At 42.5% G+C, this 15,064-nt stretch overlaps 1 protein-coding gene across 6 annotated transcripts in view; it reads left to right on the top strand.

Moving 5' to 3' along the window:
- Positions 1-15,064, top strand: part of APLP2 (amyloid beta precursor like protein 2) — a 55,466-nt gene that overhangs the window by 23,600 nt on the left and 16,802 nt on the right. For 4 of the 6 annotated variants that reach the window (XM_079954519.1, XM_079954517.1, XM_079954518.1 and 1 more), the window contains exons 2-7: positions 1,022-1,195; positions 2,572-2,701; positions 9,772-9,884; positions 10,893-11,086; positions 11,652-11,863; positions 14,127-14,294. In XM_079954519.1, coding sequence (XP_079810645.1) covers positions 1,022-1,195; positions 2,572-2,701; positions 9,772-9,884; positions 10,893-11,086; positions 11,652-11,863; positions 14,127-14,294 — 991 coding nt within the window. The remainder of the gene's footprint in view (positions 1-1,021; positions 1,196-2,571; positions 2,702-9,771; positions 9,885-10,892; positions 11,087-11,651; positions 11,864-14,126; positions 14,295-15,064) is intronic. The other 2 variants (XM_079954521.1, XM_079954520.1) reach the window with 1 other exon arrangement.

The raw sequence follows: 15,064 nt of genomic DNA, 5'->3' as shown, positions 1-15,064 counted from the left end.
TAATAATCTGAGATAAAAAGGTAAAGGACCCCTGACAGTTAAGTCCAGTCGCAGACGACTCGGGTTGCAGCGCTCATCTCGCTTTACAGGCCGAGGGAGCCGGCATTTATCTGCAGTTTTTCTGGGTCATGTGGCCAGCATGACTAAGCCGTTTCTGATGAAACCAGAGCAGCGCACAGAAATGCTGTTTACCTTCCTGCTGGAGTGGTACCTGTTTATCTACTTGCACTTTGATGTGCTTTCGAACTGCTAGGTTGGCAGCAGCAGAGACTGAGCAATGGGAGCTCACCCCATCGCGGTGATTCGAACCACTGACCTTCTAATCGGCAAGCCAAGAAGCTCAGTGGTTTAGACCACAGTGCCACCAATCTGAGATATGGTGGTCCAAATGTGGCTGTTATATACACATACTTGGATGTATTCACACACCACCTTCCTAATTAAGGAAATGTGTTTGAATTCCTTTGTCTGTTTTGAAATGCTGAAGAAGGGTCACTTTTATCAGTAAAGAAAGACATGCATGACACACACACCAATGGAAGGAATTAATAGGTGGCTTTAAGGACCAATTTGCCTTGTATTCTCCTTCCAGTGAGCAGAAGGAGCAACAGTCCCCTGGAAGTGTGGTCATGCAGCTTAGCTTATCAGGACCAGTAGTAGGTTTGCATTGGTCTGTCATGCTGCATTGCAGTGAGAAGAAGTTTTCAAGTTCTGAATGCTCGCCATATTCATGGTGCAAGAGAGGGTTGTTTTTATGAAGTATAAAGTTCTTTCCTCAGTTCTTTTCTTTCCAAAGTTCTTTTCCTCAACTCATGGTGAAAGTGTGGTGGGCTTTTAACTGCTGCTGTTTTTAGTTTTGTAATTGGATCGTTTTATATGTATTTTAACACACGTTTTATACTTCTATTATGTTTATAACCTCCCTTGGGAGATCTTTGCCCTGAAAGGTGGGATATAAATTTCTTAAATAAAAATATGAAAAAGCTACTTGTGTGTAACATTAACTTCTTTTTCTCCATAGGCACTTGCTGCCAATGCCGGAACAGGATTTGCTGTGGCTGAGCCTCAGATTGCCATGTTCTGTGGAAAGCTTAATATGCATGTCAATATCCAGACTGGAAAATGGGAACCTGATACCTTTGGGACAAATAGCTGTTTTGAAAGGAAAGAAGAGATTCTGCAGTACTGCCAGGAGGTAAGCAATCATTCTTTGTAGATGGTGCAACCTTTGTTTAGATCCTGATGACTCATAACTTCAGCTAAATTTCCCAACTGCAGTGCAGTCCCTTCTGCAAAGCACTTTGCCACAACATAGAGATCATGAGGAAGTCCCACTTGTGACGTACTTCCCCTGTGCATGAAAACTCATACGCACTGGATTTATGTTACTCTTGTCTGTTCAGCATTTTGCAAAGGCTTCCATTGTAAAAGGTTTGGGGATTGCATTCCTTTCTCTGCCTAGCTATTCTGAAGTATTTGCAATGACATACATTCTCTTTGTGTGTGTGTGTGTGCGCGCGCATGTATGTGTGTGTGTGTGTGTGTGTGTGCGTGCGCGCGTGCGTGCGTGCGTACACACACACACTGCATATCACTAGTTGCCTTGTTACCTGAGGTAAGTAGTGATAGTTCAACCATCATTTAGATCCTGATGACTGTTAACTTCAGTGATAATGCATCAATGAGCAGAAGTGACAAAAAAATGACTGTAAGCTGCAGGTTCTGGCCTTAAGGTTGCAGGTGCACCTGATACAATCGCATTTCCTGTGTTTGACCTGGCCGTGTCACCCAGGATACTAACCCCAAAGCCACTGTCATGGCTGTGCTAGGTGATTGGTGTTACAACAGCAGCGTGTTTCGGCTTCTTTAAGGTGCTGCATTGGTAGCAACAATCTGATAGTGCCCACCCAAGCAAATAAAGGAGGAAGCTTTCAGCATATGTGTAAGTCATGCATATGTTCTTGTGCTTAGGAAGCAAAGAACCAGCATCATTGTGTTGGCAATTGTGAATTTTGGGATATTTTTTTTCTTGAAAGGTCCATTTTACCCTTGATAAAATTTGATCTTTCTGCAACTTCCAAGGCTGGAGTATTTTCAAGCCCAGAATACTACCTTCAGGAATTTCCTTATCTGTATAGGAGATGGTCAGGTCTCAGTGGTGTTCAATTTAAATATCTATGTGTTTAATATAACACCACAAGGCACAACCAGAATTCACTCATGCAAACTATAGTTTGCTTATTCAAGTGTAGAAGTAAGTTATGGTTTATGTTAAATAAACAATTACTTAGGAAAGCAGAATATGTGAAGTGAAGGGGGAAGGAGGAGGCAAAAGGGAATGTGCGAGAAAAAGGGTCGTTCATGTAATGCCAAATGGGGATTTGGCATTACATGTGAACTGGCCTGTTGTTGACCTAGTTTCTTATTTCGATAAACATAACAGGCTTTTTGCACATTTTGTGTCCCTTAAGGAGTTATCTTTCCTTCTTAAAATGTTGTTTTTTTCCTCTCTCCTGCCAAGAGTCTATCAATTCTCCATGTGTATAGTATTTCTTTTCACTTTTAAAATAGATTTATCCAGAGCTTCAGATTACAAATGTGGTGGAAGCCAATGAGCCAGTCAGCATTGAAAACTGGTGTAAAACAGGCAAGAAGCAGTGCAAAGGCCACACCCACATTGTTGTTCCCTTCAAGTGTCTTGGTAAGTACTTCCATTGATATGCCTGACTTTTGTTAGTCTCTATTTCCTTAGTTATTACCACCCCACCCCTTATTTGCATGTAGAAACTTCATATCAACATTGACTGTGCATATTGATCATGCCAATGGTGTTTCTTTCAGTAGCAAATGTTAAAAATGTTGAAAATATTTATGCAGAGAGTGCATAGAACACCTTTTCTATTTTATTCTGGCTGGTTTTAATTAATGGAATTAATATGGTACGGCTCGTATCTGTCGTTGATTTAACTATGATTTGTTTAGTTGATTGTTACTTGCATGGAGTCTTTGGGCATAAAATGAAACTTGAAATTTTAAGAAAACGCAGTGGATCTTTCATAAACTCAAGAGCTACCCAAGAAAGGAGTTTTGGTTGTTCTTATTTGTCAGGGTGGGCATATTTCAAGCTTAGGAATTCTCCTTCACTTTTTTCTTGAACTCTGAGGTCCACTAGTTTGGGGCCAAGTACAGAATAGAGGCTTAGAGAGAGATGGTGGGATGGGCATATTAGAATTAAGGAATAGTGTACCAGCTTGCTATGAACCCTGGCCTGAAATCCCAGAGAGCCACTTCCAGTCAGTATATAATGCTGAAGAGCCCCCCAGTCTGAGTTAGTATAAGGCCACTTCCTATGTTCCTTAAGCTGGGTGGCTCAAGTCTTGCCAGTAGAATGTCCTTTGCCTTATTAGCATGATAAGTCCTGTCTCATTTGTTCTGGAGCAGGGGGTCAGCAACCTTTTTCAGTCGTGGGCCATCCCTCAGACCATGTGGTGGGCTGGACTATATTCTGAAAAAAAAGAAGGAAAAAAAGAACGAATTCCTATGTCCCACAAATAACCCAGAGATGCATTTTAAATAAAAGCACACATTCTACTCATGTAAAAACACCAGGCAGGCCCCACAAATAATCCAGAGATGCATTTTAAATAAAGCACACATTCTACTCGTGTAAAAACGCATTGATTCCCGGACTGTCCTCGGGCCGGATTGAGAAGGCGATTGGGCCACATCCAGCCCACGGACCTTAGGTTGCCTACCCCTGATCTGGAGTCTCATGAGAAGCACCTCTCACAATTGCCAGCTGAAGCTGCCTCTGTGGCACCTTCTCCAAGCTGGTGAATGGCTGTGTTAAGACTGCTCCTTTTAGTGCGGTATTTTTTTTGCTGATCTTTTATATCTCATAGCTTATTCAGATCGATGCTCTAGGTTGTGAAAATGAACAAAATGGGGCAACGCATTGTATCAACTCCTAGCTTGAGCTTTCCCCTGTGCCAATGCAGGCAGGTAGTGGTCATTATTTCTATGGCATCCGAGGGGGGAAGAGTTTTTCTACAGTTAAAAGCAAGATTGGCAGAGTGGGGACTCTTTACTTGGTGACCCCTGACAAGCAACACAATGGTTTGCCACTGGAGCATGTCATGCAAACAGAGTCTGTCTCTGCATGGCCATATTGTGAGAGGCTTTCTACAGTTTCCTAAGTCAGTCACGTGTACCAATATCCTTCTTTTTAAAAAAATTAAAGTGAGCTCAGATTGTGGGAGATTTCTGAAATTCTCTGCAGAGTCAGTAAGCATAAGATGTGCTTCTAGAGTGCTAAACAGATGAACTTGGCCTGTGAAAGGTTTAGTTTTCAATGAAAATAGGCCACTACTGTGATTGTGCTGCTTCTCTATTTTCTGTGCAGTTTTGTTTTGTTTTTTTACAGAATTTCAGCTGCAGGTGGAAACTTAACCTCATACTCCTTGTAGATAATTTGCTTTGCTTTTCCTCTGGTTTCCCTTTTCCTATGGCAGTGGAGAATGAGGCACAGTTGGCACTCTTGCTGAACTGTAAATATGTGAGACAATAGGTTGATGGGAGTGGGAGCAGAGCTAGGCTTGGTGAAAAAGAAAAAGCAGACTATACGTAGACTGTTTGGTTAAGCTGCTGCGTGGACTAGAAATGCCTCATCTGTCTGGCTTAAATGTGAAGTGTTAGCTCTATTAGCAGTGTTCTTGAAGGATAGACATGCATACCGCAGCTTGGGTTACTTCCTTAAAAACTACTGATCCTTCAATATAGGAGATAATTTTAGTTGCACAGCAGAGTTGGAATTCACGTGTGCCCTTTCTAAAATTAACTTCATTCACATTGTATTCTGGCTTCCATAAGATGATATACTGGAGACATATTTCTTTCCAGGTTCATTGTCCTCACTGAGTAGATGTGCAAGCCCTTGTTCTTGGCTCTGATACCAACTCAAAGTCACAGCAGACTTTGGAACAGTTTAGAGTTGGCAGCAAGTTAGATGAAACTGTAGTAGCAAATATTGTTTGGGTTTTTGGCATGGATGCCTTTACTGTACATTAAAACAGGTGAGAAACGCTAGTGCAGTGTTTCTCAAGCTTGGATCCCCGGCTCTTGTACTACAACTCCCATGACCCTTACCTAGTAGGACCAGTTGTCAGGGATGATGGGAGTTGTAATCCAACAACAGCTGGAGATCCAAGTTTGAGAAACACTACACTGGAATCTATAAGTTTCTTTTTATTGCGTTTATATCCCATCTTTCCTTCAAAAAGGACTTCTCCTTGCAGGTTTTTTCTTCTTCAGAAGAACATTATAAATAAGAAATCAGTGTTGCATGTTGCACTGTGAACTTCTCTGTCATGATTTAAGACCAGGAGGCTGAGAACCACAAGCAGCTGCTTCAGAGCCAGTGTGGTGTAGTGGTTAGTCTGCTGGGCTAGGACCAGAGAGACCAGGGTTTGAATCCCCACTTGACCATGAAGCTTGGTGACCTTGGACCAGTCACTGCTTCTCAGCCTAGCCTACTTCACAGGGTTGTTGTGGTGATTAAATGAAGATGCCATGTACCCTTCCTTGAGCTCCTTAGGAAAAAAAGTTAGGCTATAAATGCAATAATAAATAAATATTTCCTAGGCCGTGCTTGCCTTTTGGCTACTTGGTGGTGATGTGCTTCCTTCTCTGGGCTCTGTTGTCGCACTTCTCCATTTCAAGGAAGCCAATGGTGAATTCCATTCTATCACCACACTAGCTCATCCAAGCAGGCTGCGTCATTCTGGTGCTGTGGAATAATATAGGAACACTTGCCTAATACTGTTGGTTTCAGAATTGCTTCTGCTTATGGCAGGAAATACCCATTGATCCCCACACCCTTGCTCCTTAGTCCCATCCCTCACTGCTGTGCTTTCTGCCACACGTCTACATGTGGCATAGCTTCTCTGGCTCATATCATACCACCTCTGATACAGGGGTGGTGATGGAGATAGTATTTGTTATCAGGGGACTCCTGATTCCACTTCCTTTGCCCCCCTGAAGTGAAGTGCTGTGAGATGAATCTGCACAGGAACTGTAACTTTTTCAGCAGCTACAGAAGCTTGTGGGGGATCACAGGGGGCTCAGGTCTGCTTTTGGGGCATGAGGCGTGTTGTGCTACCTTGAGCACTGTATGCTTTAATGAAAACTGAACTAGCAATGAGGGCATCACCCCAGGCAGAGGCCTTTCCCATCTTGCCTCTCACAGAGCTTTGTAGTGAGGACACCGTTTCTTGGCTGGCGATCACAGTGAGAGGCGGATCTCATTCTGTCACTGGAGGGTAGCATTCAGAGGCGTACCTAGGCTCCTTTGCACCCTTGGCAAGGAGCTGTATTGGTGCCCCTCATGCTCTTGGCAAGGAGCTCTGCCAAGGCTCCTAGAAGAGCCAGAGTGGAGAGGTGCAATTTTTGTGTGCCCCCCTGAGCCTGGGCCCTTGGTGGGGGCCAACCTTGCCATCCCATAGGTACACCCCTGGTAGCATGCCTAAAGAGGTCTGTGGTTCACCTTGCTGTTTGGGGGTATAGCTGGAATCCCAGTGTGGGTGGGAGTCTTACCTCAAACGAAAGCAGGATTTTAAATTATTTTACTTTTTATTTCTTCAGAAGATTTTTATAGCCTACTCTTCAGCCAAAAAGTCTCTAAGCACATCTTAAAAAGGTAAAGGTAAAGGTACCCCTGCCCGTACGGGCCAGTCTTGACAGACTCTGGGGTTGTGCGCCCATCTCACTTAAGAGGCCAGGGGCCAGCGCTGTCCGGAGACACTTCCGGGTCACGTGGCCAGCGTGACATCGCTGCTCTGGCGAGCCAGAGCCGCACACGGAAACGCCGTTTACCTTCCCGCCGGTAAGCGGTCCCTATTTATCTACTTGCACCCGGAGGTGCTTTCGAACTGCTAGGTTGGCAGGCGCTGGGACCGAGCAGCGGGAGTGCACCCCGCCGCAGGGATTCGAACCGCCGACCTTTCGATCGGCAAGCCCTAGGCGCTGAGGCTTTAACCCACAGCGCCACCTGCGTCCTAAACATCTGCGTCCTAGAACATCTTACACACCATCAAAACAAGACCATACCTACTCACAGGCTTACACTTAAAAAAACAACCAAAAACAAAAACACACAACACACAAGGGAAAACCAAAACCCAGGCACCGGTTTCTAAACATTTGTTCCTATATGGACCAGTTGGCAAAGTTCAGGGGCAGGAGGCACCTGGTGGAGCTTGGCCTCCAGAAAACCTTGTGGACTGAGCCTTCTGTTTCCTGTCTCTCCCACTGAGGCAGTCTGATGGAATGGTTGCCCCCAGGTGACAGTTTGAGGGAGATGAGTTAGCTCTGCTTCCCAGTTCCCCCGCTGCTGGAATAGCTGCCACCTCATCACTGTTTATGTATAGCAGGTGTGGCTCACTTGGTGGCCCTCCAGATGTTGCTGGACTCGGCCAGCATGACCCCTGGCCAGGGATGATGGGAGCTGTAGCCCAGTAAACACATGTAGTTCAGCAACTGGCTTCCTATTAGCTACTGAGCCAAATTCAATGTTTTCTTAAAGCAGATTGGGACCAGGATACCTAAGCAGGATTGCCTCTCCTGAACCAAGCTGGTTTTTCATTTTGCTTTTGTTTTATACCCTGCTCAGTTTTATTTGTGATACACAGTTGTATTTTGCATCTATCTAATTTATCTAGCTTTTATTACACTTTATTGAAACCTGTATTTTTTATTTGAACTGCTTAGATTTTTATTAAGTGGTATAAAAACTTTATAAATAAATAATGCTTCAGCTGCCTTGGTTGGAGACTGCTGTATCTTTTCATCTTGTTACTTGATTTGAGCTGTTAAATGAACTCCTGAACAGATTGCTTGATATGTTTATAATGCTGTTGATATTATTAGTATTAGATGCTCTTAATTGACATATTAGTATGCTTTATGCTTATTTGAACTTTTTATATGATTTGAATAAACTGTTAATTCATTTGTCAATGCTAAATTACTACCTATTATGTTTTTTATTATGGTGTTTATGCTACTGTGTTTTAATTGTCTGTTTTCTGTGACCCACAGAAAACACTGAGATATGTCCAATGTTAGACCTACTCAGAGTAGGCCCGCTGAAATCAATAAATTTGACTGGCTTAGACCTTTTAGTTTTAAATGGCCTGCTCTAAATAGAACTTTGTTGGATGCAACCCAGTGAATTTGTGAAAAATGTCATATATAAATAAACTGACTGCTATATTTGCTTTTTATTCAAACATTTATTCAACTGCTTATTGCCTCATCTGTTCTGCAGCTTCTTTATTTAGTCTCAACTTCTTCAACTTTTGTCATTCTTCCCTTTTCCTTTTCCTTTCCCTTGATTCATCTAAAACCCAGCTTAGAAGATTAGTGGGACACATAGGATATAGGCCCCATGCAACATTGGGACTCCCAAATGCATGAGGTTGAGCAGCACACTTGAATGGGCCTCAACTCAGAATCTCCCTGCATGTGCAAAGTTGGCATAATACTATTTGCGTAGTCTTGTAGTGTCCAGTGGACATAATGTTCCATGTAGGACTTGGCATGCTGTTAGCACTAAACAAGTGTTAAAAAATAGCATTAGTAATAATAATAGCCTTGTCCATCTTGGATACTGGACAGTAAAATGGTTCACAAGTCAGGCTTAAGTCATAATGGCTCCAACAAGACTTTTTCAAGCCTAAATATTGGGGGTAGTACAAGCTTGCTGGAGTGTGCAAGCTGGCAAAGGAAAGTCAACTCTTTCCTCCCCAGCTGCACACTCCAGGAAGGTCCCTGTCCCCCCGCCAACCTAGGCTTGGGAATAAAAGCAAAAATATCATTTTCAAATTAATTACTGAGTGGGGAGCGGGGAAGAGTCATTGTGTATGTATGCAGTGTGTGTGTGGTCCTGGCAACAGTTTTTCTAGTTTGTACATATACCTGCATGCCCCCAAACGTTACTGACCCCTGGCTTAATTGCGAATGTGACCCAATCAAGAACAAACTGTGGTTTTTTTTCTGGCTTAAAACAACGTGTGTTTGTACAACATGACGGGCCATAATATGCCTTGGTTGTACTGCCCATGCAGCACTTGTGAGATGGGGATGGGAGCAGAAGAATGTTCATTGTTTAAGATGGACTGTGGCTTAGTGTGGCATGTGAACATGGCCAATGGCTGTAGCCTTTATTGGAGAAGAGAATACTGGTTGTTCCTTTCTGGTTAACTTTCTTATAGTATTGAGTGTTCAAAGAAAAAGTTGAAGTAGCTTAGGGTGCAGACCCATTCATACTGGGCTTAATCACAGGTAAGTCCTATTTGTGAGACTTACTTCTGAGGAGACATATTGGATTTTGATGTCAACCTCAAGTTTCCAATTATCTTCAAATGCATGTTTTAAAAGTCTTTATGGTGTCTTCTCCCTGTTTGAATTAATTTAATATCCTGAGCTCCTAGATGAAAATGAAAATGCTTGCAGTTGAGAGGCCTTCTAAATATAGAGATATTTTACTATTCCTATGGATCCAATTGCATCTTTTTTTGAGACATGAAACTTTAGTAGCATCAACAAGGCATCCTGTGGTACCTTATAAGCTAACAAATTTAATGTAGCATAAGTTTTTAAGGTTTATGGTCTACTTCATCAGATGCAAGTAAATGTCTCTAACTAGAAAGTAAAGCTTGGGACTTGTGTGTGAGATGATTTTGCAGTTGACTTGTGCTCTTTCCTTCTTCACAGTGGGTGAGTTTGTCAGTGATGTCCTCTTGGTTCCAGAAAAGTGCCGGTTCTTCCACAGGGAGCGGATGGATGTGTGTAAAAGTCACCAGTACTGGCACACTATATCAAAAGAGGTAACTTGGCTTCAAGAGAAGGAATGCCCTGGCCTTCTCCCATAAGATGCCATAAAGTGGTATTTGAGAGAAAGCTTGAAATACAGAATTAGAAATGCCTTTCTTCTTTGAAGGAGTAATAGAGGGGAGGTCAGCTTGCAACGAATTTGAAGAATATCTGAGAATACCGAGCCACCAAAATAAAGCAATTGAGATCCTGGGTGCAAATCATTGTTCAGCCTGATTTACTAAGCAAAACAACAACTTGTTTTCCACAGAGTCATGATTTCACTAAGTTAGCAGTTTGAGAACTCTAGTTTGTGCCAGTTTCATGCAGGCTTTGTTTGTCATAACTGTGGAGTTCTGTTGACATTTGACTCCCTTCCTACTAGGACATAGTAGCCTAATTGGGGCTTCAGGGTTCTTATTTTGGAACACTGGAGATTTTGGTCCAAGTTTTTGGAAAGCAGATCTATTTTCAGATTTTTATTTGAGCATCATCTTAACATGCTTCTAAAGTGTGATTCCTAGAATGATAAGGAATATTCACCCTTTCACTTCCTTGGTTTAAACTGCAGAAGTAGTATGTTCTCTTCATAAAATTACTTTGAATTGCACAACTGTGGTTTCAAGCTAAATTGTGCATTGCATTGATATGTAACTTTGCACCAAGGCTGTTGAAGTTATAAAGCCCCAACCCCTGCTGGAAGGTCTAACTGAGTCAGCAACAAGTTGGTATCTTACTTCTTAGATGTTATGTGCAGTTTCAGCTTCCAGGCATGGACCTTCATCGTCTGCTGACATTCACTGCCCTATCCTGAATACCACTTCTAAACAATCAGCAATTTTATGGCAGATGATTCTAGTGACCCTTTGCAACCTAGGCTAAGATGCAATGCTATACAAAATCTGTATGTCATCCTTTAACAGTGTGTGTGTGTGTGTGGGGGGGGAGTGTTGTAAGAGGTCCACGCATTAAAACAGTCAAGAGATTCTGTTCTGACCCACTGCTTTTAATACTTACTCCAGGCCTGTTTGACTGAGGGGATGATCCTGCACAGCTATGGCATGCTGCTTCCTTGCGGAGTAGACCAGTTCCATGGCACAGAGTATGTGTGCTGCCCTCAGGCCAAAATTGTTGATGAAGCTCTTTCCAAGGAGGAGGAAGAAGAGGAGGAGGAGGAAGAGGAGGAGGAGGATGAAGACTATGACAGTTACAAAAGGTAATTGTTACAAGCTCTTTTCGCATTTTATTGCAATGTTTTCTTCCCAATGGTTGGGCAGAGAAAAGCTTTGTGAGGATCATTGGGAGACATTAGGGCCACCTTAAGAGCATAAACATGGGGTGGAATCATGCTAGCTTCTTACGATCCATAGATCATTAGCATTGCTGCATGGGGTGTCTTGCCTGGTTCAAGAAATGGGTTTTATTTTTGTTGAGCTCAATGTTTTGAAATTCTGTGCTCCTCTCTCTTTGCTTCTCCCCCTGCCTCCTCCTGGGTCTCGTAAGTGTGGGTGGGCAGGTTGAAGGTCATGGACTACTGAGGTTCTGTGAGTCTTTGGAAATAGATCCATATAATAAAACTTAAGAGCCCATCTTAGAGCCACTGCTACAATAGCTTGTGTAGATGCAATAGGGTAGTTTCCAGAACCGAAGTTGGTTGTGCATCCATTCTTTTCTTCCAATTCTTTTAAAGTTGAGGTGAGGAGACCCAAAGCCAAATCGCTGCACATTCATGCCTGCAAACAGCAGTTGGTTTGCATTCTAATTGTATGTATCTTTTTTAGTGAGTTCCCCACCGAGGCAAATACAGAAGAGTTCACAGCGGCAATAGCAACAATGGATGATGAAGAGGAGGAACAGGAAGAAGATGAGGAAGAAGTGGTGGTAGATCGGGATTACTATTATGATGGCTATAAAGATTACAATGAGGAGCCTCCGACAGAACCAAGCAATGAGAAATCGCTTGCTGAGAAGGAAATAATGAGTGATGTGAAAGGTAAACAGCCACATTGCAGCTCACTCAGCTCTTCTTTATTCCAGTAGCTGTCAAATTGATCTTGCCAATCCATATGTTGAATGTTCCACTTCTAGTCTAGTAGCCTTTTTCCTATTTGGATGTTTTAATTGCCAAATAGGTCAGTGGAGAAGAGCTTGTATGCCATTCATTAGAGACTAGTCTTTTCCTTCCCCCAAATTGTGGGACATACAGTGCCTACTTGCCAAGTGTATCACTGGCAACTCTTACCTCTGGCACTCTCTCTTGGGACTACCTTGAAATAGCTTTCTGCTATCTAATTTTTGAAAACATTGCAAATCAAAACATTGTTGTTTTTAAAATATGGGTTACTTGGGTGAAAAGTTATTCAGATTTTCTCCTTCATAGAAAAACTAGGAAGAATGCTATCAAAAATGATCAAATGGTTTGTCATTTATACATTTCTATGTATGCTACAGTTTATCCATCAGTCAGCCCATCTATCCCAAAGTGGGGCAAGCTTAGTATAAGCAGTTCTGCTTTTGGCTACATGCTCTTATAGTGACATTTACAGCAGGCCAGTTAACGGTATCGGCATAAAATGTAGATAAATTCAGATTGTCAAACAGATGCCAGCAACTCCTGTAACCTTGCAGATACAAACTCTTTCGTAAGCTTTCATAATACCATGATTTCACTTGCTGGAAGTAAAGCTTAGTACGTGTGGAAGGGCCACCTGGGATCTGCATGCTTTCCTAGCTGGTTACGCTTTTCCCCTTCAGTATGATACCTTCAAGATTTCAAATTGCACCAAGTAAGCACTCTTTCTCAAAGAACAACAACCTGAAAACCACAATTGAGTAGTCAGACTTTTTTTGGTGGTTGGGGGGGCAGGGTTTGGGGAAAATAAACATACACGCACACACATAATTTTTCTGACTCAAACAGCTGTTAGTTAGCCAGAGTCTCCTAAAGCCTCTCTAATGTGAAGCAAATGGGATTAAAGTGCACCAGTTTTTGTGACTGATGTATGTCAGTTCCAAATTTTGGACTTCTCAACATGGTGCAAATATATAGCCGAAAGGAAGCCATGCAGTAGGAAATGCTCTTGAGGAATGATGAAATGCTTTAGCCTCCTTGCTTCTGCCTTCTGTAATTGTTCCTCAGATGACAAAATACACTTTATGACAAATACACTTTTGCTATGTAGAAGAGCAAATTTTCAATCTTAAATTTATAACATTATCAGAAAGTAGGCTTTAAATCCAAAAGTAACTTTCTTCCATGTGCGTAGCATTAATAGTCAAATTGTTTCTATGCTTCCATTCAAATATGTTGAAATACAGAATGCCATCCATATTATGTGGATGTATTTCAATGCTTGAAAGAAATGGTCTCAAATTCACACTCCTCTCCTAAATTTACCCTGTGCGTTCCAGGTTTATCGCCATAAGTGAGAACTAGGGCAGAGCCTCAGCTTTTAGGAACTTCTAACCCAATAAGACATGAATGATTCCACTCTCCTGAGGTCCCTTGATCCCCTGGTGGTGGGAGTGGTTGAAGCTACCATATTGAAGGTCTTTTTATTACAATGTTCTAGACTTTTAACCAGTGTGACATGGCCATTTAGGACACCCCCCCCAAATGAAGTTATGGGCTTATTTTCCACAGTAGATGATCATTTCATATGCTCAAAGCAGTATTTGTGGATTCTTCAGACAGTTTTCCAAGTTGCACAATTTACCTAGAAAGGTGCTGAAAGGTAGCAGACACAAAGCATTAGCTATGGTTGAGAAAGGGAAAGGCTAAGCTGAAGGAACTGAGGCAGCAAAGGAAATTCCTCGTCCGCCGAAATTATCCTTTCTGGGAAGCAGGAAGAATAAAACATTTTGCCACATAACCTGCCTAACCTGGTTGCTAACCACAGAACGTCTTTTGCATGAACTGAATGGAAGCTTTGGGACAGTTGTTTGCATGGTGCAATGTGGCCTAGATGTTTCTGTGCTGCAAAATATTTTTTTCTTCCTACTTCCCCTTTGTGGAAGTGGCACAGATGAAGTTGAGTGGGATAGCGTTATCATCACTGGGCCTACTTTTGGCCCTGGTAAACAGATTTTTCTTTTCAGTGATGGGAAAACTGGAAGCTTGTGGATAATGGATCTGTAGCACCCCAGGCAAATGTCAGTTCTTCAGCTAAGACTAACCTAGAGCCATCGCTGCTGTTGTAATAGCTTAGCTAAGCTGTGCTTGTCACCAGCTGATGCTTTAACCATCTCCCACACAGCTGTCTGCTCCCAGGAGGCGATGACAGGTCCCTGCCGGTCTGTGATGCCTCGTTGGTACTTCGACATGTACAAGAAAAAGTGCATTCGCTTTATATATGGAGGCTGCGGAGGAAACAGGAACAATTTTGAGTCAGAGGACTATTGTATGGCTGTGTGTAAAAAGATGAGTAAGTCCTGCCTCCCACCTGCCCTCTTGCAGCAAGCTGTTGTCCTGTCTGTCTTCTCATCCTTGACCAGGTCAAGGAAAGAGCTGTGTGTAGCCTTGTTCTATGAATCCTGGTGTCTGCTGAAATGCTGTCTGTCCTGCAGTAGTCTTTATTGTCTGTGCTGCTTTAGGTTTTAGGTCCAGCTTATGTTTCTGCAGCTTGGGAAGACTGGCTTCCCCTTCACACACTGGTCTGCTTCTCTAAACGCATCTCACCTTTGCAAGGTCAATGAAGGCTCAATTGATCCCTTTCTACTTTTTGCAGTTGGAATTGAACATTTTTGTTTCTTAAAACTGCTGCCCTTGTTCACCTCAGCTGACCTCCTTTCTTACTCCCTTCCCATGGAATCCTGCATCCTTTCAAACATTTCCTCCATATGTAGCTACTGGTATGAGATACACACTGGTACTCTCCCTCTCCCCCCACCCTTTTTTTGAATGGAAGATAACTGCTTCATTTTCTGCACCATTAGAAATATGAGCTACAGCTTGATGACTCTGTTTGATAGCTTGAGGCTTTTGCCTGCTCTCACAATAAAATATCCCCCCCAAAATTAAGTTATTGTTAAATTCCAGCACTTTCCTTTTTGGCTGTTGCAGAGGCCTTTTGAAAGGCTTTTTTGTGCTTTCTAGGGCTTGGCAGTCTGTCTATACAGCAGTAATCCTGTTTACAAAATGGGTTCCATGCAAATGCTTTTGATTAGGTTGATCTGATTGAAGTGGTGGAATAAA

This window comes from Podarcis cretensis, assembly GCF_951804945.1.
Source record: "Podarcis cretensis genome assembly, chromosome: 15".
Taxonomy (NCBI): Eukaryota; Metazoa; Chordata; class Lepidosauria; order Squamata; family Lacertidae; genus Podarcis; species Podarcis cretensis.
The sequence above is the reverse complement of the archived record's forward strand: the minus strand, read 5'-3'. Positions and strand labels throughout refer to the sequence as shown.